The sequence below is a fragment of the Physella acuta genome, unplaced genomic scaffold, assembly GCF_028476545.2.
Source record: "Physella acuta isolate Inbredline_101_S28 unplaced genomic scaffold, ASM2847654v3 ptg002205l, whole genome shotgun sequence".
Taxonomy (NCBI): Eukaryota; Metazoa; Mollusca; class Gastropoda; family Physidae; genus Physella; species Physella acuta.
The window spans coordinates 15,900-40,000 of NW_026733705.1; the positions used below are offsets into that span (position 1 = coordinate 15,900).

At 41.8% G+C, this 24,101-nt stretch overlaps 1 protein-coding gene across 1 annotated transcript in view; it reads left to right on the top strand.

Annotated features, from left to right (window-relative positions):
• LOC131932552 (uncharacterized) overlaps positions 1–24,101 on the top strand; it is a gene marked incomplete at its 3' end in the record, with an annotated part of 24,915 nt that continues 814 nt past the window's right edge. Inside the window, 3 exon segments of the mRNA XM_059289473.1 lie at positions 1–1,092; positions 23,129–23,275; positions 24,011–24,101. The exon segment at positions 24,011–24,101 is cut by the window's right edge and continues 814 nt beyond it. Coding sequence (XP_059145456.1) covers positions 919–1,092; positions 23,129–23,275; positions 24,011–24,101 — 412 coding nt within the window.

A 24,101-nucleotide genomic window follows, 5' to 3' on the forward strand; every position in this document is an offset into this window, starting at 1 on the left:
AAGAAGTAATTACAAGTAACAGCAAGCCTTGACCCAGACCTGTCCTGACTTATTAAACTGTCAAGTCATTTGCCCAGACAGTGTCAAGTGTGGATGACTTTGGATATATGGTCTAGGATGCCAAATAAAACGACAAGTTTTTCGCCTTTCTAAGAAAAACAACAGACAAGTTAACTGGTTGATGGCCAAAGGTTTTCCCAACATATTAAATCCCTTCAGAGATCCAGTGTGTTTATAAGGCGTGTAAAATTTCTAGTTTAAAAGTTTAGTTGTTTTTTGTGTGTTAAAATTTTAGACGACTATTCATCGGTGTCCAAAGCATTTAACAAACCTGTATTACAAATCGATATCAATCAATACGCAGAAATTGCAACTCGCGAGATATCCAACACATCCATTCCCCCACAAGCGAGGTAGCTCCGGCATCAACTGTACTATTCTCGAGATATCTAATACGTCAAACAGTAAATCTATAGAGATCCAACACGCTATATCGAGATATCTAACAAGTCATCAGTTCAATTCTTTCGAGATCCATCACCTCAACTGTAGGATTCTCGAGATCTTTAACGTCATCAGATCAATTCTCGAGATATCTAACACACCAAAAAGGTTAAATTCTTTATAGATCTAACACATCAACTACCATTCTCGAGATATCTAACTCGTCAACAATTCGATTCTCGAGATTCCTAACACATCACCAATTCGATTCTCGAGTTATCCAACAAATCTACGGTTCTCGAGATCTCCAAACCATCCTACCCTAACTCACCGTGAAGCAAATCTCCACACCCAGCATGACCTCAGCGTGCTGTGAATTAAGTGCCCAACACACCATCCTAAAACACAGGTAGATGGACACCACTTCCAGCAGAACAGCATCGCACTTTTAGCAGAAGCAGGACACCAGCCACCATGCCGTCAACATCCCCAGCCAGCGAGCTGTCGCCCAACACCATCCGGGTCAAGCTGACCAAACAGAGATATGGAGGCCTGGGGTTTCTGGTCAAGCAACGGACGCTCAAGCCTTATGTGTTGGTGGCGAGCATTGTTAAAGGGGGCGTGGCGGAGGAGAGTGGACTCGTTCAGGTAGGTCTCAGACATGTTACCGTTGATTATCCTGGATTATGTAGGTGTCTGTCCTGTTTTTATCCTGGATTAGTTCATGTAGGTGTTAGTCCTGCTGTTTGTATCCTGGACTAGGTCATGCAGGTGTGTATTTCCCCCCTCCCCCATCGTTAAATAGTAATGGCTGGAGTTACCCTCATTGCAGTAGGTAAGGGCTAGGCCACATATGAAGCCACGCACAAAGGAAGCGACGATATCTTATATAGAGCAATCTATCACCCCCTTGCGAAATAGAAAAAAAAATTATATAGACATAAAGACAGACCTAGATCAGTATCCGTCCCCCTCAGAGTTTCCTCCAGGCATCTCTTCTGGGGGGGAGGAGGGGGGAAAGGGAAAGAAAGTCTACCGCCCCCACCCCAGGAACGAAAGAGAATTTATAAAGAAAATATATACTTTTAACAGTGTCCGATGCCCCCCCCCCCTTCCGAAAATTTCTAGTGCCATCCTCCCCCGGAAAAAAAAAGTCTGTAAGAAACACTGCTCCCCCCAATATAGATGGTGTCTCTGGTGTCATAATGTTTTAAACTCATATTGTATCACATCCTCTCCTTTGAGAATCCCTGAGACAAACCCAATCCCAATAACACACAAACACAGAGCGACACAACAACACGTTAAACGGTTATTGATCGACGAAAATCAATCAGACATCGACAGCGGATCGAATTCAATCACTAAATTAATGATGGCCAATTTCCGAGAAGACACTGGGCCTGCACCACGTGGTTCCCGTCAAACAAACACTTACAGTTTTGTTCTCACTCGCGGAAGAGTTCTATTTCAACAATCATGTACTTTACAGTCTGAAGAGCTCCCGTAATAGCAGAATTTTGCTTTCATAACTGCAGTCGATTTTGCATGATAAACAGTACCTTGTGAATGTGTGTGTCTATGTGTGCTAGAGAGTGATTGTGTGTGCCTGTGTGTGTGTTTGGGGCATAGTGTATGTGTGTGAGTTAGCGAGAGTGAGAATGTGTGTGAAGTAGGCAGTGTTTGAAAAAAAAAAATACAACGTACACACAATCCATTATGCCGGCTAGTGACTTGGAATTTAGAATCTTTTAAAACCATCGGCTGGATTTTACAGTATCGCTGATCATTTAAGTATCGTTAGTTTTTTCAGTATCGCAGAACATTTAAGTATCGAAGGATATAACAGTATCATATGATATTACAGTATCGTAGGATACTACGATATCGCTGCTCATTACTGTATTGTAGGATTTTACAGTATCACAGAACATTTAAGTATCGTAGGATCTTACAGTATCGCAGAATAATACCAAAATCTCTGGTCATTACAGTATCGTAGGATTTTACAGTATCGCAGAACATTTAAGTATCGTAGGATATTACAGTATCGCAGAACATTTCAGTATCGGAGGATCTTACAGTATCGCAGAATAATACCAAATCGTTGGTCATTACTGTATTGTAGGATTTTACAGTATCGTAGAACATTTAAGTATCGTAGGATATTACAGTATCGTAAGATAATACAGTATCGGAGGATAATAAATTATCGGAAAAACATTGCAACATCAAAGAATATTACAGCATCGGAAGTTATTACAGTATCGTTGGATATCACGGTATCGTAGGACACTACAGTATCGCATTCTATTACGGTATCGCAGGATATCAAAGCCCCATGTTATATTTAGAATCTCTGTTAGGATAAGTATATTGATACTAGCTAAAATATAACACTGAAATCGGTGTTTTAATTACAACCAATTTTCAAAGTCAAACTACCTTTTATTTTGTCTGCGTGAGTCTCTTGCTTTGTAAATACTGTTGGTACATCAGTATTGTTTTTCGTTCCACTCAACCTGCTGTTGGCTGAGTTATGCAATACTCATGCTTTCTGGCACCGGATGACTTATTGATCGGGTTCAGGGTTCAACGACGTGGTTTCAGGGTTCAGCTGACTTCACGTCTTCATCGATATCAAAGGTCGAAAGTCTAGTTGCCGTATTGGTCCATTGGTCGAAAGTCTAGTTGCCGTGTTGACTAGGTCCATTGGTCGAAACTCATCGTCTTGTTGATGATTTTCATTGGTCGAAACTGTAGTTGTGTTGACGATGTTCATTGGTCGAAACTGCAGTTGTGTTGACGATGTTCATTGGACGACAATGAAGTTTTTTGTATCAGGCTACTTATTATTTTACACTCCTACTGTCAAACATTAATTCACACACACCCTCCCCTATAATGTTGTAGTAAAATTACTTGACTGAAAAACCATTAGCCAGCCATAAGCATTATCCCCCCCCCCCCCTAAGCGTTGTATATTTCAAGACAACAGACTGACACACCACGACACTATGCACAAAACGACATCAGATATAAGACACAAGACATAAGACACCATATACACTACGATACTCGTCATATACCAGAAGACCCCAGGAAAACCCTGACACCATACACCCAACTACACCATGCACACACCAACATCAAACACCGGACACCTGACACGTCATGACACCAGACACCAGAAGAATCCGAACACCAAAACCACAGAAACACCACACCGAACGAAAGCGACATTAACATATACGCTCAGAAAGCAACGAGCCATTTTAATCGCTATTGATCTTTAATAGCGCTAATTTTAAAATTTAAAAAAAAAACACTGGCGCAATTTGATTATATTTGTGTTGAAGTGTTAGATCAGGATGGCGCAATAGCCGTTATAAAAAAATCTATTATCTCCCTGTAATGATTATCTCTATACAAGGGGGGCAACAAGAAAAGCCTGTGGAAAATTAAAGGGAAGTAAGAAAAAAATCGTATAATTTGTGATATTATAGTAACGAGGGTGAGTGTTGAAAATAAAATAGACGGGGATCGATTCCATCTTTCCCTTGAAGTAAAAACACATTGAGTTTTAAAACTACAACAGTGAAGTGTAGACGTTACTAGCTGATCGACCCGGCGTTAAACACAGCTAGGTTTTGGTAGCAAGTGCTAACAGCTATTAGGCTAGTTTATACAACGGGTAGTAGCGGCAGAGGGGTAGATTTCTCCACCTCATATTATATGAAGGTAGTTATAGACTGGCGATAGAAAGTAGTTGATGGCGGTTGGTTTTTTTTTGTGTTTTACAAATAAAGATGTAATTTTGTTTTATGCTCTGAGCTTTATATGCGATGTTTTACATTTTGATCTAATCTGTAATTTTGTCTTGCTGACTTAAAGATGTAATTAGATTTTGCACTCTGATCTACACATGTAATTAGCTGTACACTCTGACCTACTTATGTAATTTAGGTTTACACGCTGACCCACATATGTAGTTGTACACTCTGACACTTATTAAATTAAGGTTTACACACTGACCCACATATGTAGTTCTACACTGACACTTATTAAATTAAGGTTTACACACTGACCCACATATGTAGTTCTACACTCTGACCTACTTATGTAATTTAGATTTACAATATGACCTACTTATGCAATTTAGTTTAACACTCTGACGTACTTATGCAATTTAGTTTTACACTCTGACCTACATATGTAATTTCGTTTTACACTTACTCGCGCATCAAATTTAGTTTTGCGCTATGACCTACATATGTAATAGCATTGTACACTCTGACATGGTATAAAATATCTAATCCGGTAAAAATTGATTTAAAAAAAACCGAATCAAAAAATATTTCCTCATCATAAACTACACGCGTCCAATTCAGCCCAAAGTCAACCTTGAGTGAATCTCATCCTTGAGTGAACTCAATCGCTGAGTGATGTATTCACTAACGTGTCAAGAATCTCCCCCAATCGCGTCAAAGTCTGGATTCACTTCACCGACTTCAACGGGATTGGCGTCGTGTCGTCATCAGATGGTTATCACCAGACCGTGACCACGTGACAGGTTCTCTATTCCAACCGCTCCACCTACCGGGTGAAATGAACATAAGCCTCGACGATTGAAGCTGCTAATGTTAATAATAATAAAAAAAATAGAGAGCTAGTCACCGTGGCCCTAGCATTAAACGAAATGACGAAAGGCAGGGGCGTAGCGAGGGGGGGGGGCGGGGGTGCGGACTGCACCGGGTGACACCATTTAGGGGGGGGGGGTGACACCAAGGCAAAAAATAGCAAAATATATAGAGAAAACTTGAGGGGGGTGCAAATCGAAAGTTTGAGGGGGGGGGGGTGCAAATCGAAAACTTGAAAGTTTGTCCCCGGGAAGGGTCGCTACTCCTCTGGGGGGTGACACCATTAAGTGACACCCGAACTCGCTACGCCACTGATGACAGGTGATGTTGCAATAAAAATACGCGCGATGCTCTTTCAGTACTTTGTCGAGAGCTGTTAAAGCGAGATGCTATAAGATCCTTATCTCAACAAAACTGGTCTTTGTGTTAATTAACTTTGTGAGATGTAGCCTACTTAAAACGAGATGAAATAAGGCAATAAAAATGGTTCTTATAAACCAAATATTGAGGCGAGATGTATCCAAAGCGAGAATTTAAAAAATCTCGCGTCATTAAAAATTGTACCACAAACTATTGAGGCGAGATGTATGTGAAACGAGATGGAATAAATAGGGAGTGATCTCCCCTAAACTTTTTCGAATATTCTAATATAAATCTACGGGTGATGGCAACTCGGGATACAGACATGATTTTTAATCCATTTTTAATTACTTAAACTTTTAAAAATAGACTAGAATCTCGTAGAAAAAAAAAAGAATGTCGCACTAAGTTAACGGCAAACAATATGTGTATAATTGTACAGAATACTAGTACTTTCTAAATTGATATGCGTTTTTTGAGAAATTATTACTTCCGGTCAACGGAAATCACAAAAAAATTGTGTAGAGAATTTGATCTTTTACTTATTCGTAACATTTCGTTTATCTGTCTGGAACAATATTCGAGTTATAGGGTTTTAAAAATCTACCGTTTTCCGCAAATCGCTCAAAAGTTGATACAGAACTAAAATTTGATATAATACTTATAGATGACATTTCATCAACTTAGCTTTAAGGGAACAATGGAGGCAATATGTAGGCTACATAAATTTTGACGAAAAATCTCACTTCAATAAAAATTGTCCTCACAAACTGTTGAGGAGAAATGTACAAAAAGCGAGAATAAGAAAAAATCTGGAGTCAATAAATATTGTCCTCAGTAATGAAATGTTGAGGATAGTTGTACCTAAAGCAGGGGTCGGCAACCTTTTGAGACGGAAGAGCCAAAAGTTATAATCTACAAAATTTCGAAATTTTTAAAGAGCCACTAACATTTTTATGTGCACATCGGCAGTGGAAAGCATGGAACCATTGCCACGGGGCTGGCCACAGCACAGTTGTGGGGCAGGGCCTAATGCCCAGAGGCTCTCAACTGTCCATATACGCTCTATTCCACCTATTCTCATTGTTTTTTTATTTTGTTTAAAGTTGATTTTGCTTTTACAGTATAATCTTTTTTGAGTTTTGAAAATAAAATAATATAATAATGGAACTGGAGAGCCGCATATTGACATCAAAAGAGCCGCATGCAGGCTCGCAAACCGCAGGTTACCGACCCCTGACCTAAAGCGATACGTAAAATCTTGCACACAAAACAAGATCAACAACCCACGAGACAACCATGCAGGATTTACCGGTGTTTGACTACCAAGTCACCCAGAAAAATTTATCGACGCCCAGGATAATTCGTATTCGATGAAACAATTTGAACAGTCACGCAGGGTTGATGTACGTTATTTATACACGTAGCGTAGATAATATCGCTCGTAGTTTTACTCTGACCATTTGTTTTAAAAACTTTCCTGCAGCCTTGACCTTTGTTACACCTAACACAACCAACAACAGCTGTCCAGTTGAAATGTCTTATACTTTTAATTACTTGTCGTTTTTTAACAGATGAGAATACATGTTTAAAAATTTAGAAAATTCTGTTTGTCTAGTTATCAATAAAATGTATGTGATTGTGATTCATTGATTGAAAGAAATGAGAATAAATATGAAAAGTGACGTTTTACGATAGTACGATAGTACTTAGTAATGATGACGTTTTTCATTTTAATTGATCATAAGGATAAGGTATTAAATTGTAATCCAGGGGAAACAACTCACTTAATTTAAAAAAAGATGTATTTATTTTGCAAAATATTTATTTACAAATACATTTTGTTTATGCTATATTGATTTTTAAACGTATTATTATAACAGATAAAATTTGATTTAAAAAACTGTATATAAACTAAAGTTTGTATTTTGTTGCCTTTTAATTATTTTCCACAACCTAGAATTTGTTGACATAAAAGTTGTATATAATTAGCTGATTTAATTTTAAACGTTACTTGATTGTTGAAATTCTATTGTTATTCTATCAGAACTGTGTGAATTCAAAAAAAAAAAAAAAAGAACTGTGTGAATTCGGTAGATTTAGATCTAGATCTAGAACTAGGCCAAATCGCATTCAATTTAATAATGTCTCTCCCCGAGAAATGTATTGGCCTGAGAGAAAATGTCAATAAACTTGAGGAAGTATTATGTCAAAAAGATGAGACTTTATCAAAGCTGATACAAGAGAGAAATTCTCTCTTAAAGACAGTTTTCCTAGAGACAACAGTTACCAGTAGTTCTGCATCCATGTTGTCACATTATAGGTACATACTGCCGCTTGTAAAAGATATTTATCTTTTGGAACTACAATTAAAAGAATGTCAGAAAGATTATGATGAGAGTTGGCTTAAACTTCTGGCTGCAGACTTATATGGAGATTTATGCTTTAAAGATACCACTGTTTTGACAAAATGGCACAGAGAACTTGAGGAGCTATCTTGTAAAGAACAAATGAGCTTTGAACCAGCCGCAGCCATTGCTCAGGTAACAAATGTCACCTATCAAACTCACATGGGGAACCAAACACATCTTATGGAGAATCTTGGATTTACAGTTTTAAATAATGGAGTCCATGTGAGGTTAAAAATAGAGACACATATGCAAGTTGAGAATATGCATGTAATGTCTCCAACTCAACTCAGCCTATGTGTTGAATGTGATACATTTATCAATGGCTTGGAAGAAAAAGTACAGCTCCTATATGAAAGTGATGGACACATTCATGACATTGTAAAGATGATTACACAATATACAGATGCTGAAATGGCTCCATATGTTATCATAATTCCTTTGAAAAAAAAGAAAAAAACTAAAATTACCCAAGAAACCAATGATATCAAACAGCTGCCTAGTGATAAATTAAAGAATAAGCTAACTTTGAAAAAAAAAAAAAAAAAAAGTCATTAAAGTCTGCTGACGACCATGAGCAGATTCAGTTGACATTGATCTTCCGTTACATTAAACGTTTACTAACCAAACAAAAGTGATAGTCAATGTTTATGAGACCCCATCCTGATAAACAGCTCATATATCTGTCATACTTACACACGCAATCAACCCTAAAGACGAATCTATTCGCCAAACTCCATTGTGGTGTTATCAGATAGACTAGTCTTGAATCTATTGCAATACTAGATAGACTGAAATAAGAATCAAATGCAACACCAGTCTAATTTTTTTTAGTATATTGAAAGCTTAAATATTTTTCATGGGATGGTGTGGTGGAATGGTAGAGCTTACGGCTATAAACCCGAAAGTCTAGAGTTCAAATCCACGATCAATCCCGTAGGCATGCCCTAGTGGTAAAGAGTCCACCCAGCTCTAAAGGGTACGTGACTCATGTTAGGGAAGACAAAGGTGCCCGGGCATAGTGCTGACCACACTAACCCTTCATATGCTGAGGTCACAGAAACAGGTGAACTCTACTTCACGTGCTCAAATTGGCTTTCAGGTTCGAAAAAAAACTTTTAAAAATCTATTTTAGCAGGAGCCTGGTCTTAAATCTATTTCAACATCAGAGATAGACTGAAACTGTCAATCTATTTCAACATCAGAGATAGACTGAAACTGTCAATCTATTTCAACATCAGAGATAGACTGAAACTGTCAATCTATTTCATCCTGAAATAAACCTAAGAACGAAGAAGAAGAAAATAATAACGATGTAATAAAACCAACGCTCTCCATTATTTCAATTTTTTTTTTACACAGTGTAACCAAAGTAATCGTTAATTAAAACTTTCGAATTTACACTTGGAATCGATTCCAATTTGTATCGTTCATTGATCGTCTTTAATTTACGCCATGTTCAGGAATCGATACCCCTGTCATGAACGCGCAGACTTTTTTCCTGTGTGGTGAGAGGAACACAAAATGTTCGTGTGGCGAGTCACTTGTATTTCAAGGGAATTAACGGTCACAGTGCAGCCATGATACTGGGCCTTAAATCTTTCATCTTCAGTGATGGCCCTTGGTAGTTAACAGGTGAACGTCGAGGCGGTGCTGGTGGGAGGGGGGGGGGGACAGTGGCGTAGCTAGGGGAGGGTGGGTGGGGCGGCCGCCCCGGGCGCCAACCTTAGAGGGGCGCCAAACGGGATAAATAAAAGTCTAGTTTAGAGATTCATTATTTTAAGACTACTAATTGGGTTAACAGACTGATTAAACTGTTTCCTAAATCGATTGTGTGACACTAAATAAAACAGTTTAAACACAGTGACTAGTAAAAAACATGACGGGGGGGGGGGGGTAGGGGGGGGGAAATTAACAGTTCGCCCTGGGCGCCGGAATAGGTCGCAACGCCTCTGGGGGGTGAGGTGGGAGTGGGGTGTCAGATGCAGGAGGTGTGGTCAAAATAACAGCTGTGAGCAATAGCTAACCTGATTTCATCAGACAATTTGAACCCTTTCCAGTCCAGCTAGCCCAAACTCACCCTTAACTAAGCTGACTTCACAAATATGACCCCCATCAACACCAACTGACTCCAAAAAGTCACTGAACATACCAAACCACACGACCCCACCAAACCACACGACCCCACCAAACCACACGACCCCACCAAACCACACGACCCCACCAAACCACACGACCCCACCAAACCACACGACCCCACCAAACCACACGACCCCACCAAACCACACGACCCCACCAAACCACACGACCCCACCAAACCACACGACCCCACCAAACCACACTGACCCCACCATACCACACTGAACCCACCAAACCACACGACCCCACCATACCACACTGAACCCACCAAACCACACGACCCCACCATACCACACTGACCCCACCATACCACACTGACCACACCATACCACACTGACCCCACCATACCACATTGACCCCACCATACCACACTGACCCCACCATACCACACTGAACCCACCAAACCACACGACCCCACCATACCACATAGACCCCACCATACCACACTGACCCCACCATACCACACTGACCCCACCAAACCACACGACCCCACCATACCACATTGACCCCACCAAACCACACGACCCCACCATACCACACTGACCCCACCATACCACACTGAACCCACCAAACCACACGACCCCACCATACCACACTGACCCCACCAAACCACACTGACCCCACCATACCACACTGACCCCACCAAACCACACTGACCCCACCATACCACACTGACCACACCATACCACACTGACCCCACCATACCACATTGACCCCACCATACCACACTGACCCCACCATACCACACTGAACCCACCAAACCACACGACCCCACCATACCACATTGACCCCACCATACCACACTGAACCCACCATACCACACTGACCCCACCATACCACACTGACCCCACCATACCACACTGACCTCACCAAACCACACTGACCACACCATACCACACTGACCCCACCATACCACACTGACCCCACCATACCACACGACCCCACCAAACCACACTGACCTCACCATACCACACTGACCTCACCAAACCACACGACCCCACCAAACCACACGACCCCACCAAACCACACGACCCCACCATACCACACTGACCTCACCAAACCACACGACCCCACCAAACCACACGACCCCACCAAACCACACGACCCCACCAAACCACACGACCCCACCAAACCACACGACCCCACCAAACCACACGACCCCACCAAACCACACGACCCCACCATACCACACTGACCTCACCAAACCACACGACCCCACCATACCACACTGACCTCACCAAACCACACGACCCCACCAAACCACACGACCCCACCAAACCACACGACCCCACCATACCACACTGAACCCACGAACACTAAACTGACCACACCAACATGAAACTGACCCCACTAACTTAGCCGACCTCTCCAGTCAAGCGGACCCCAAAATAACCCCAATTACAGAAAACTAACCCCATCAACATCAAACTGACCCTTAACTAAGCTGACCCCCGCCATACAACACTGACCCCAACATGACACACTGATCCCACTATACTACACTGACCCAACCAACATGAAAATAGCCCCCATTAACACAAAGTAGACCCCCACCAACACGAAACTGACCCCACTAACTAAGCCAACCGCGCCAGTAAAGCTGACCGCACCATGACCCCAATTCCAGAAAACTGACCCCATCAAACCCAAACTGACCCCCAACTAAGTTGACCCCCACCAGCAAAACTGACCACACCAACAGAACTGATTGCATCCTACACAATATATATATATATACTACCATACATATATACTACTAACTAAATTAATTCTATTGTATAACGTAAAATACAACTGAAAGAGACACGTATTCACAGAGAAACACGTTTGATCTGTAAGCGACAAAGTTAGGTGATATAAATAGAACAATAGGGAAAACCCATATTAACCAAAGCCAAAAAGTCGGGTCAAACTGTAGGAGGCTTACGGTAAAGACGCGGGGAAATGAGTGCACTTAATACCTGTATGGCGCTCCCCCCGGGGACGACAATCACGTGATATAGTACTCACACCAAACCCCCCCTTCCCCACCTCCTAATGCCAAACCTGCATTGTTACCATTCCCCATTACTCTCGCTCACACCATAATGGCTCGGATAGTTGCTTCCCCTTTTATTCCTATTTTTTTTAAAAACCTACTTTCGCTTTGTTGTTTTCAGCCTCTAATTGATGTAGGCTACACATTAAAATGATGTGGTTGCTACTACGTCTACACTTGTATTAGGGTTACCTGCTTATATTTGGTGCTTTTAGTTCCACATTCCCAGGAAGTCGAAAACGGATTTGTTTGTGCTTGCTGCCTTTATACATACATATATATATATATATATATATATATATATATATATATATATATATATATATATATATATATATATATATATATATATATGTAACGAGACTATTTGCCTGTAGTGCCAAATGTTAACGAGTTCTGCTCGACAACGCCAAATATTACCGAGTCTAACCACTCATTCTACACAACATCGACCACAGTATAGATACTCGAAGATGCAGGTTCGCTATTGATCCTTTTATTACATGAATCAAAGAAATGCTTCACAATAATATAATGAATCAAAAGGAATGCTTCACAATAATAGTCTGAATCAACTGACCCCCAACAGTCCTCACTAGTCTTCACATAACTGAATGCACATGTCTATCGTCCTTCTTAACACAATACGGCTAACCCGTTCAATAACCAACTTGATACTGCCACACTGACTGACTGATCGAGAGAGAGAGCGAGAGAGAGCGAGCTCAGCCGTCGCCTTCCTATATATCCCCTTCGTATTCGTAATCGTATTCGGTTCTATCATAATCGTAATCGTAATCGATTCTAATCGTTGCATCAGAATGTTAATTACGCCGCTTCTGTCGTACAGTCCGATTTAATAAGCCATCTGCATCCTGTCACATCAAAGTTGACAGACCGTATTGCGTTCTTATCGTATCGCTTCCCAAGATACTACGCCTTGGCTTTCTGATCGTTATCAGCCAACACCTGTGTTATTGCATCAGTCGTGTCAAAGTTGACAGCGCTGTACTGCGTTCTTATGTCTCTGGTAACTTCCCCTAGTTACATCCACCCCTGCCTTTTTTTGTGTGTTATCAACCACAAACAACGCTTGGCAGGTGCAGTCCTTCAAAGTCAATCGCACCACCGTAAAAAAAAAATTGATTGTTCCACTCACTGTCAATGTCGTCACATTCGTATAAGATTGACCGTTATCCCTATTTCACATATCAAATGTGTCTACATCATCTTCCTCAGACACAAAACAGTTCTAGAATTCACATCCACCTTTTTTCGTTTGGTGCCTTCACCAGTTCACTTTTATGACTTTTTGAACAGTCTGTTGTCATACCAGCGCGACCATGAAAGAATTGATGGTTGCTGACAAAAAATTTCGTATTCTTTCTGTTTCTCAAACTTCTCCGCGGACCACTTATCTGATGGTCTACTGTCTCTCTGCTTCTGGGAGGAACGGGATCCTCTTCGTTGCCGTTATCCTCCACTTGTGTATCGCTGTTGTTCTGTTGATGGTGACATGGTTCCGGGATGGGTATGTGAATTTCCGTTATAGTTTCCGGTTCCCTAATTGTCTTGGGTTTCCTTGTGTGTAACTGCTCTTCTTGACTATGACAATATTTCTTTAATTGAGCAATATTCGCCCACCGATCCGGTTTGGTGTGATCGATGGGTCTTATCTTAAAGGGGCCACCTGCTACTTTAGGCATCTCCACGACTTGCCATATCTCCTGTCCCCAGAGGTCGTGGATTTTGTTTCTGCCTAACGGGTGGCTACGCAGTAATACCCTGTCGTTCAGCTTGAGTGGCGGGTCCTTTGTCTGTACCGGCGGTTCCCTTCGCCGTGCTTCATGTTCTAGTCTTTCCTGTACTACCCTGTACATTTCTCTAATTCGTCTCATATGTTCATTCACATATTCCAGTGCAGTGTATGAGCCAGTCATACTCTCCTTTTTTCCTAGGAACAAGTCAAGAGGGAGTCGAGCCTCCCGTCCGAACAGCAACATGTGTGGCGAAAAGCCGGTTGTGGCATGGGGGGTGCAGTTGTATAGATATACCAACTCTGGGAGAAAATCAGGCCAACGTTTTTTCTGTTCAGGTTCTAGGGTACGCAGCAAATCATGCATGCTGCGGTTGAACCGCTCGCACTGTCCGTTTCCTTTCGGATTAAATGTGGTTGTTCTAGATTTGTTGATCCCGTAGTGGCTGCACAGTTGGTTAATTACTTCTGACTCAAAGGCCCTTCCTTGGTCAGAGTGTAATTGTCTTGGTATGCCATATTTGATGAACCAATGTTCTATTAAGACCTTTGCCACTGTTTTGGCAGTCTGATCTCGTGTGGGCACCGCCACAGTCCATTTGGTGAATACATCAGTCACTACCAACACATGTTCCGTCCCATCCGATGATTGCTCCAACGACGTAAAGTCCATAGCCACAATCTCTAGTGGTTTTGTCGCTAGTAGGTGTCCTGGTGGCTGTCTCATTTTGACAACTGGCATTTTCGCATGCTGACACCTCACACAAGCCTCACAATGGCGTTTGACCTCCATTTCCATATTGGGCCAGTAACACCTCCGTCGTAATATTTTGTGCGTCCTGTCCTGACCCTGGTGTCCTGCCCTGTCATGTGCCAACCTTAGCACTTCTTCTCGTAATTGTCCAGGCACCACCACCTGGTGTATTGTCCCATCAATTTGGTCATGAATTCTCCGCATGAGAACACCATCCTTTATACTGAGACGGTCCCACTGACTCAGTATTTTCTTTGTTTCTCGACCAAATTGTTCTCTTTCCCTTCTTCCTGGGAATTTTTGTTCCTGGACGTGTTTCCACAGCGGCTGTAAGCCACTATCCGTTCTCTGGGCATCTCTTATCTCTTTATTATTAAGGCAATTAAAATCACTAATGTCCATATGTCCGGGCTCTGTGGATATGTGCTCCACCCCGGTCTGTCCGTTTTGCATCACTTGCACCCCGTGAGGGATATCTGTTGACGCTCTGACCTCACATATTCCTGTCAGCGTTTCTTCCTCATCGCCCGGTCTCTCGTACGGATTCCTTGATAAAGCGTCCGCATTGCCATTGGACCGCCCCGGGCGATATTTTATCTCCAGGTCAAAGAGTGCCAATTCTGCTGCCCATCGCTGTTCGATGGATCCCAACTTTGCTGTCTTTAGGTGACTCAAGGGGTTATTGTCAGTGTATACCACACATTTAGCACCTAATAGATAGTCCCTGAATTTTTCAGTCACAGCCCATTTTAATGTCAAAAGTTCTAGTTTCATGGCGCTGTAATTTGTCATGTTCTTCTCTGATTCCTTCAGAGCTCGACTGGCATACGCAATAACCCTGAAACCTTGCTTTTGTTGTTGTGATAGCACAGCTCCCAGACCTTTAGAGCTGGCGTCAATTTCTAGCCGAAATGGTTTGTCAAAGTCCGCGTATCCTAATATCGGCGTCTCTGTCAAAGCCTTTTTCAAGAGCTTAAACGAGTTCAGGCATTCATCAGTCCATAATTCACCTATCAGTTGTGTTTTACCTTTCTTTTTCTCCTTACTGTGTTTCTTTGTCATTTTGTTTACCAAGTCATGCAACGGTGCGGCAATTTTTGCAAAACCAGGTACAAATTTTCTATAATAGGAAGCAAAGCCCAAGAATGATCTGACCTCTACTGTAGTTGTTGGCTGTTTCCATTCTTTAACAGCTGCAATTTTATCTGGGTCAGTGGCGATGCCATCCGACGAAATCACATAACCCAAAAAATGTACCGATTTCAGACCGAAGCCGCATTTGTCTGGGTTCAGCTTTACTCCTATCTCCCTAAGACGGAGAAACACTTGTTCTAATCTTTTTAGATGGTCCTCCCAAGTTTTTGAGTAAACCAGTATATCATCCAAGTACACCAACATTATTTGAAATAGAAAGTCACTCATAGCACTCTGCATTACTCGCTGGAATGTAGCAGGCGCATTAGTTAGACCAAACGGCATACGGGTCCACTCGTACAGTCCCAGTGGAGAAATAAATGCAGTCTTATGTTGATCGTTGGGGTGCATGGCCACTTGGTGGTAGCCACTAGCCAAATCTAAGGTAGAAAAAAATCTTGCTCCCCCCAACGCATCAAGACATTCATCAATACGAGGCAAGGGGAATGCATCCCTTCTTGTGATATTGTTCAATTTCCGGTAATCACAACACAGTCTTATCTCCCCCGACTTCTTTTTTACCACTACTATCGGTGCCGCATACGGGCTAGTGCTGGTTGTAATAATTCCCTTTTTTAGTAGATCGTTCAGGTGTGCTTTCACCGCCGAGTAGTGACTTGGTGGTAATCTTCGATAAGGTTGCGCCACAGGCCTGTCCTGTAGTAAGGGTATCTGGTGTTTTATTACTTCCGTGTAACCCAAATCACCCTCGTAAGAGGCAAATATATCCCTGTACTTATTCAGCAATTCATTTAGTTTTGGGTCCTCAGTTTCCGGGAATGTATATGATCGGCCATCCTCTTTCTTCACCTCGGCCGTCACATTGACCGACCTAATTGTTACTTCATTACTGCTGGTATTGCTCAGTTCGATGCACTGTGCCGACTTTAGTACCTCGACGTTCTGTGGTACTCCTACCAGAGTATTAGGCGGTATAAAAATTTCCTCATCCAAAACATTTGCCACTAATCCTTGAACTAGTCCCTTCTCCGCTGATGTGTATGTCCGCAGTAACACGACGCCTGCCCTCAGTGCGGCGCCACATGGTTCTATCATCACATCACCATTCACGCTTCTATCACCAATTTGTAATGTGATTGCCTTGACCGTGTTTGCCGGGACTGATATCCTTCCTCTGGTCTTGGCAAACCTGGCCAACTTGGATCCCCGACCTGGTGTGGTCGATCCGACAATATTTGTAAGAAATTCTGGCAACTGGCCAAGAATATTCATGCCCAACAGGCAAGGTATATTTGACACATTTGTCTCTAGGTTGTGTTTCGTAACGAACACCCCAACCTGCTTCAACCTATGTCCCGCCACCACGACATCCGCCAGAAAATAACCACAGTATGGAATGGTTAGTCCATTAGCTGCCGTCAGGCGCATGCATGTGTCAGACCTCAACCTATGGTCTTTTCCTTTCATCCATTTGGTGTAAAAATTTTCCGTAATTGTCGTCACCTGGGAGCCTGTATCCACAATTGCCTTCACCGCGATGTCCCCAATCGTAATCACCATTTCGGGACAGACTCCCATCATTTTGTTTCTTGGGCCATAACCTCGCCCCTCTGTAGCCTGGCCCTGCCTTACAGAGGACGACCGTTTCCCTGACAGTACCGTGCCATATGTCCGGGTTGTGAACAGGACAAGCAAATTGGTCGACCGTCAGCCGTCCACCGGAGCGATGGACCGGCGGGTCGCGGCCGTCCAACCTGTCTCTGTTTTGTCCCGTTCTTTTCCTGATTCTCAGCTGTTGACCTGCTTTCTAACCTCTCCAATCGTTGGTCAACCTTATCCAGGTGGGCCAACAGTCGAGCCATCATGGTTTCCACCGTGCCGGTCCCTGTGGGTGGGGATTGTTTCTGTTCCGGCACAGAGACTTTGTCCACCGAACAGTTCGGTTGGTCCTCATCCTCGGACCTGCGGATCGCTGAGTTCCTGACCTGAAGGAAGGTCAACTGCGGGTCTTTGTGGACCTCCTCTTTCAACTCTCTCCTTAAGATCGGGGTTGCTAGCCCCTCGATGAAATGGTCCCTCAGTAGGCGTACATCAATGTCAGGTGTTTTGCCCTTTACCGAATCAAAGGCCCTGTTCATTCGGTGTGAATACTCCATCACACTCTCCGCCATTCTCTGCTTTAAGCCTACGAACCCCGATAGCAGTTGCGATCCCGACCGTCTCTCCCCAAAGGTCTCCATAATTAGATCCAGCACCTTATCTGGATCTGATTGGATGGTTTTATCGTGGCATTTGACCTCTGCCCTAACCGTCTCTCCTATACTGCCCATCAGCAGTCTTAATCTTTCCTCTGGTGACATGTGTCTCGAGGCCCAGGCCGCTTTGACCTCTTCACTGAACCTGTTGGTTAAAGCTGGATCACCGTCCCCGTAAAATTTGTTAATGTGGGACTCTCTGGGCAGGACCACAATATGGGTCTGCTTCTCGTCCAGAGTAGACATTTTATTCCTTGAGTAAAAAAAAAGAGTTCTTTCTTACCGTGTGTGTATGAAAAATTTTCCTCGTTCCTCAATTTTCACTGTTCCTGAATGTCCGAATTCACACACACACGAAACACAGTTATGAACAAGGTTGACTATGGGTGCCTCAAGCGGCAAGTCTCGTTGAATTCATCCTGTCCGCAGCGCCAAATGTAACGAGACTATTTGCCTGTAGTGCCAAATGTTAACGAGTTCTGCTCGACAACGCCAAATGTTACCGAGTCTAACCACTTATTCTACACAACATCGACCACAGTATAGATACTCGAAGATGCAGGTTCGCTATTGATCCTTTTATTACATGAATCAAAGAAATGCTTCACAATAATATAATGAATCAAAAGGAATGCTTCACAATAATAGTCTGAATCAACTGACCCCCAACAGTCCTCACTAGTCTTCACATAACTGAATGCACATGTCTATCGTCCTTCTTAACACAATACGGCTAACCCGTTCAATAACCAACTTGATACTGCCACACTGACTGACTGATCGAGAGAGAGAGCGAGAGAGAGCGAGCTCAGCCGTCGCCTTCCTATATATCCCCTTCGTATTCGTAATCGTATTCGGTTCTATCATAATCGTAATCGTAATCGATTCTAATCGTTGCATCAGAATGTTAATTACGCCGCTTCTGTCGTACAGTCCGATTTAATAAGCCATCTGCATCCTGTCACATCAAAGTTGACAGACCGTATTGCGTTCTTATCGTATCGCTTCCCAAGATACTACGCCTTGGCTTTCTGATCGTTATCAGCCAACACCTGTGTTATTGCATCAGTCGTGTCAAAGTTGACAGCGCTGTACTGCGTTCTTATGTCTCTGGTAACTTCCCCTAGTTACATATATATATATATATATATAATATATATATAAATTAAAAAAAACATCCGCCCTAAACCCACCCCAACCCCCGATTAAAGTCTACCCCCCCCCCCCCCCGAACGAAATGGATTTTATATAGAAAATATATAGAAAATGTATACTTTTAACAGTGTCCGCCCCGCCCCCCCCCCCTCCCACTTCGGAATATAAAGTCTGGAAGAAACTGTTGATAAGGAAGTAGTTTATGCAACACTAGTAGAAATATTTAATAAATAAATAAATAATATAGACTAATGGTTAGGTTAATGGGATTTTATAACCAGTAAAAAGACGAACATGGAGCTTTTTTTTTTCGCATTTTATAATTATCTGATCGAGTGTTTATTTATTACACAAGTGAAACAAAAATATACGTATTGTGATAACGAGGACAACAACAAAATGTAATGTCAACGAGCATGGAAATAATTAAAATAATTAAAACACATTATTGATTGTTAAATGAACAGGCCCCCAATTATCATTTCATTATTAAATGGATTTTAATAGGAAAGAAAATAGCATGTCATAAATTTATAGGTCATTGTAATAAATAAAGTTTCCTTTTAGGACCTTGGGCAGATGAAGTAGAGTTCATGTTTCTTGGCCTCGGTATGTCTAGGGCTACTGTTGTTAGCGTGGACGGAGTGGTCTAGCGGTAAAGAGCTGGACTGCTAACCCGTAAGTCTCGAGTTTGAATCCGGTTTCAACTCTGATGGGTACCCTAACTCACGTTAGGGAAAGTAAAGGCGGCTGGGCATAGTGCTGACCATACTATCTCTTCATATGCCGAGGTCACAGAAACAAGTGAACTCTACTTCACTTGCCAATAGACCGTCAGGTTTGAAAAGTGAACTTTACTTTTTTTTTTTACTGTTGTTAGCATTCGAACTAGACACTTTCGGGTTAATAGTCTAGCGCTCTGCCGCCAGGCCACGCCATCGCTTTCATTGTATAAATCTATTATATCATTATTTGGATTATATTTGGGTCATATTTTAGGTTATACTTTAGGTTCTATTTTGGGATCCATTTTGGTCATATTTTGGGTCATATTTTGGATTATATTTTGGGTTATATTTAGATGGACAATAGCATTAGTTAAACTCACGGTACGTTTAGTAAATTGAGAAATAATTAACGGAACTTTAATTAACTCAATAGTAATTAACGTTGCATAATTAGAGGTGAATGATCTCATAAACTTAATGAGATCACCACGAGTGAGTTAAACATGGCTGGGCAATTAGAGCGGAATTTTTTTACACATGGCTGAACGAGGGGGGATAAGTGGCGGCTGGGAGCTAAGTAAACGTCCACACGCCAACGTGGCATGTCGCCGTGACGTCACGCGAGATGACCGGAAGTCCGTGAGTTGTAACGTTTATTTGGTAACTAGTGTCAACACGCACGCAATGCATGATGACTTGGTTAGGGTTTGTGCTTGTTAAAAAAATTGACAGATTAACAAAAAACACCAAAAAGTGGACGGAGTGGCCTAGCGGTAGAGAGCTTGACTGCTAACCCGTAAGTCGCGAGCTAGAGCCCCGGTTCATGTCTGTAGACCGCCCCTGAGTCCACCCAACTCTGATGGGTACCTAACTCATGTTAGGGTTAAGTAAAGGCGGCTGGGCATAGTGTTGACCACACTATCCGTTCATATGCCTAGATCACAGAAACAAGTGAACTATACTTCACTTGCCCCATAGACCGTCATGTTTGAAAGGCGTGGTCGAGTCGGTAAAGCTCATGGTTGCTAAACCGAAAAGTCTCGAGTTCGAACCCTCGGGCAGATGAGGCTCGTTAGCTGGGGACAGTCACTCATCTAGGAGAGACAACTCCAAAATCAAACAACTGCTGCCTTGTAGTTTGTTCTTGGTTCGGAGTCAATGACCTCAATGGCGCATAACCAGTTGACACGTAATCCTTAATTGTGATGGAAGCATGGTCGAGTCGGCAAAAGCTCATGGTTGATAAATTCGAAAAAAGTCTCGAGTTCAAACCCTCTGGCAGATAAGGCTCGCTCCCTCCCAACACTAAAAATTAAGAACGAAGAAGAAGAAAGGAACTTCATTTTTTAAAACAAAACGCAACATCAATATTGTATTAGTCATATTATACCGTGAACCCCTTGTGAAGCATAATAACAACTCTCCATCGTACTCTTTTTTGGGGCAATTCTTTCAAGCTCGGTCCATGACATTCGAGCAGCTTCCGTTTCACTGTAAACTGATCTTTTCAAAGTTTTTTTTTTTTTTGACTTACCTACTTTTTTCGTTCTTTGTTCATTCCTTTATAATACCTGTCTAGTAATGTGCTATGTTGATTTGCGTAAGGTATTTAAAATTCGTCCATATTTTTGCTTTTGTACTTCTTTGCCATTAGACTTGTGTCCAGTATTTTTCCATAGCTTGGTGTTGGTAAGTTTTTCAGGCCTCCTGATGTTTAATATGCGACGCAGGCATTTGTTAACAAAAGTGTGAAGCTTATTGCTATTGACTGTGTATCTTTTCCAGTTCGTACAGAAAACACATTAGGCAGACGAAGTAGAGTTTTTCTGTTTCAATGACCTCGGCACAATAAAGGATTGTGTGGACAGCAGTATGTCACAACGCCTTTATTTCCCTAACCCGAGCCATTCACACCTATCGTAGCTGTTTGGACTCATACATACCCAAGCTAAGGATTCGAACTCGAGTCTTTCCGGTTATCACGCGTAAGCTCTTCCATCCGACCACGCCTTTCCCTAATATCGTATTTTAGCTGCGATAAATAGCCTTTTATTTCTTTTGTCTGCTTAACAAAAACAACGTTTGTTACCAGTGGCAAGCCTATAAATAAGGTTTTCCCATTAAGTAGGTATTAAGGCAAAGGTGTCAGATTGTCAGTAATTGAATGTCACACTGTCAGCAATTAGTGGTCCCTCTGTCAGTATTAGTCAGTATTAGCACGTTGCAAGCTATTGATTGCTAGCTTCAGCCTCTGTATCAAAGTTCTATTATTTGCATGGCTAAGTCGTTTGTGTTCATGTTCTAATCAGCTTTCAAAACAAATTGTTTTTGACGTTGACAATTTTTCTCAGTGATAATTTTTTTTTTGTGGTATTGTTTTCGAGCTGGTGGGTTTGTGTTGGTGGTAACTCATCAGTAATGAGGACCTTCAATGGTGGGAAATCTAAAGAAAACTACTGCTACTTTAATTTTTATTGTGGGTATTTAATTTTTTTGGATGATTGTTAGATAACGATGTACGAAAATAGACTCTTCCAAAAATAGGTGTGACAGGTTGTTAGTAGTATTGTAATCGACTACTTTTATGGTTATAAATTAGGGTTAGGCGTATGGTAGGACTAGGTTTGGGGTTAGGGTTAGTATTGACATTAGCAAGCGATTTGTGTATTTTAGTTAACTACCAGTAACCTATCACCCCTTTTCAAAGAAGTTTCTATTATCGGACACTGGAATAAAAATTACCCCAATTTAAAAAAAATAACATTTAATTTATTTTTTTCCGCTGTAGGTGGAATAAAAATTGTGAAACTTAAGGCTAATATTAGATTATGTTAGCGCTTTTAAGAATACTTTTTAATTTTCAAACAGGGGACATCAATCGAAAGTTCAACGTTAATAAGAATTCTTTAACGCTTTAACTAATATTTTCTCTCTCTCACTGTATAGGGGACATAACTTGGAAATTAAACATTTACGTTAATTTTAACGTTACAATTGTTTTGTCTGTCTCTCTCCGTATAGGAAACAAAACTCGGAAATTAAAATCATCACACCCAGTTTACACTTGCGACATGTAAACCATACATGTCTAAAAAAAACTTAAAACAAGTTAATTACATTTGGAAACATTTTCCCCAAAAACATGTATACTTGTGAATTTTTTTTCTAGACTTCTCGCAAGTGCGCACGTTGCGTATTAATTTTTTTCCTCTGGCTGACAGGTTTCTCTAGACAGAGACATAACTCAGATATAAAAACTAATTATATTTTAACCAAAAACTATTTTTTCTCTCTAGATAGGGGACATAATCCTGAGGATCAACGACATTGATTTGACGGACATGAGTTACCCTAGCGCGGTGGAGGTTCTAAAAGCTGTACCCATCGACACCCCCGTGGTACTCTTGCTGCGAGGGCCCGAGGGCTACACGACTTTCTTACAGGTGAGTGAACGCCACATGAACACACCTGGGGTTTGAAAGCCGAGTCTTCGTGTGTTCGAGTTTGTTGTGTGTTAGGTGTGTTCACTAAATGTGGGTCGAGGTCGGTGTGTTCGAGTCTGTTGTGTGTAAGGTGAGGAGTGTTCACTAAAAGTAGGTCGAGGTCGGCGCGGTGTGACCATGCGCATCGAGAGATTGTGAGGTAATAGCATATTGTTATTTTTTTAAAGAGTTGTCTTGACAAACAAAATCCCCCCCCCCCCCTCCTTCTTTTCAAACATAATTAATTCAACTAGATCTAGTAACTAGTAAACAGATTATATGGTGTTTTTCTTCTTCATCGTTCTTAATTATCTTGTCAGAAGAGATTTCCTCCACCACAATTAAATATTACGTGTAAACTTGGTATGCGCCATATAGGCTGTGGACTCCGATTTCAGCCTGCTTTTCTTTTTGGATTTGATTCAATATCCTATGTCCAACCAAGAACAAACTCCTAGATAGGTTGTTGTCCCCAGCTGTCCAGACTCATCTACCACTGGGGTTTGAGCTCTGAACTTTTCCGTTTAGCAACCACGAGGTCTATCGACCCGACCACGCGTCCTCTTGTATTGTGTTAGTTTTTATTTTTTCGTTGTGATTTGTTGTATCAAATGATGCGTGGGATGTCTAACGTGTATCAAATGATGTATGGGGTGTGTGATGGATATCTTGTATCCATTGATCCATTATCCACAGACCACCTTCCAAGAGAACGGTCTCCCCCGGACTGTCCGGATCACCAAGCCCATCTACGAGTCCATCATGGGACGGCTGAAAAAAACTTTCT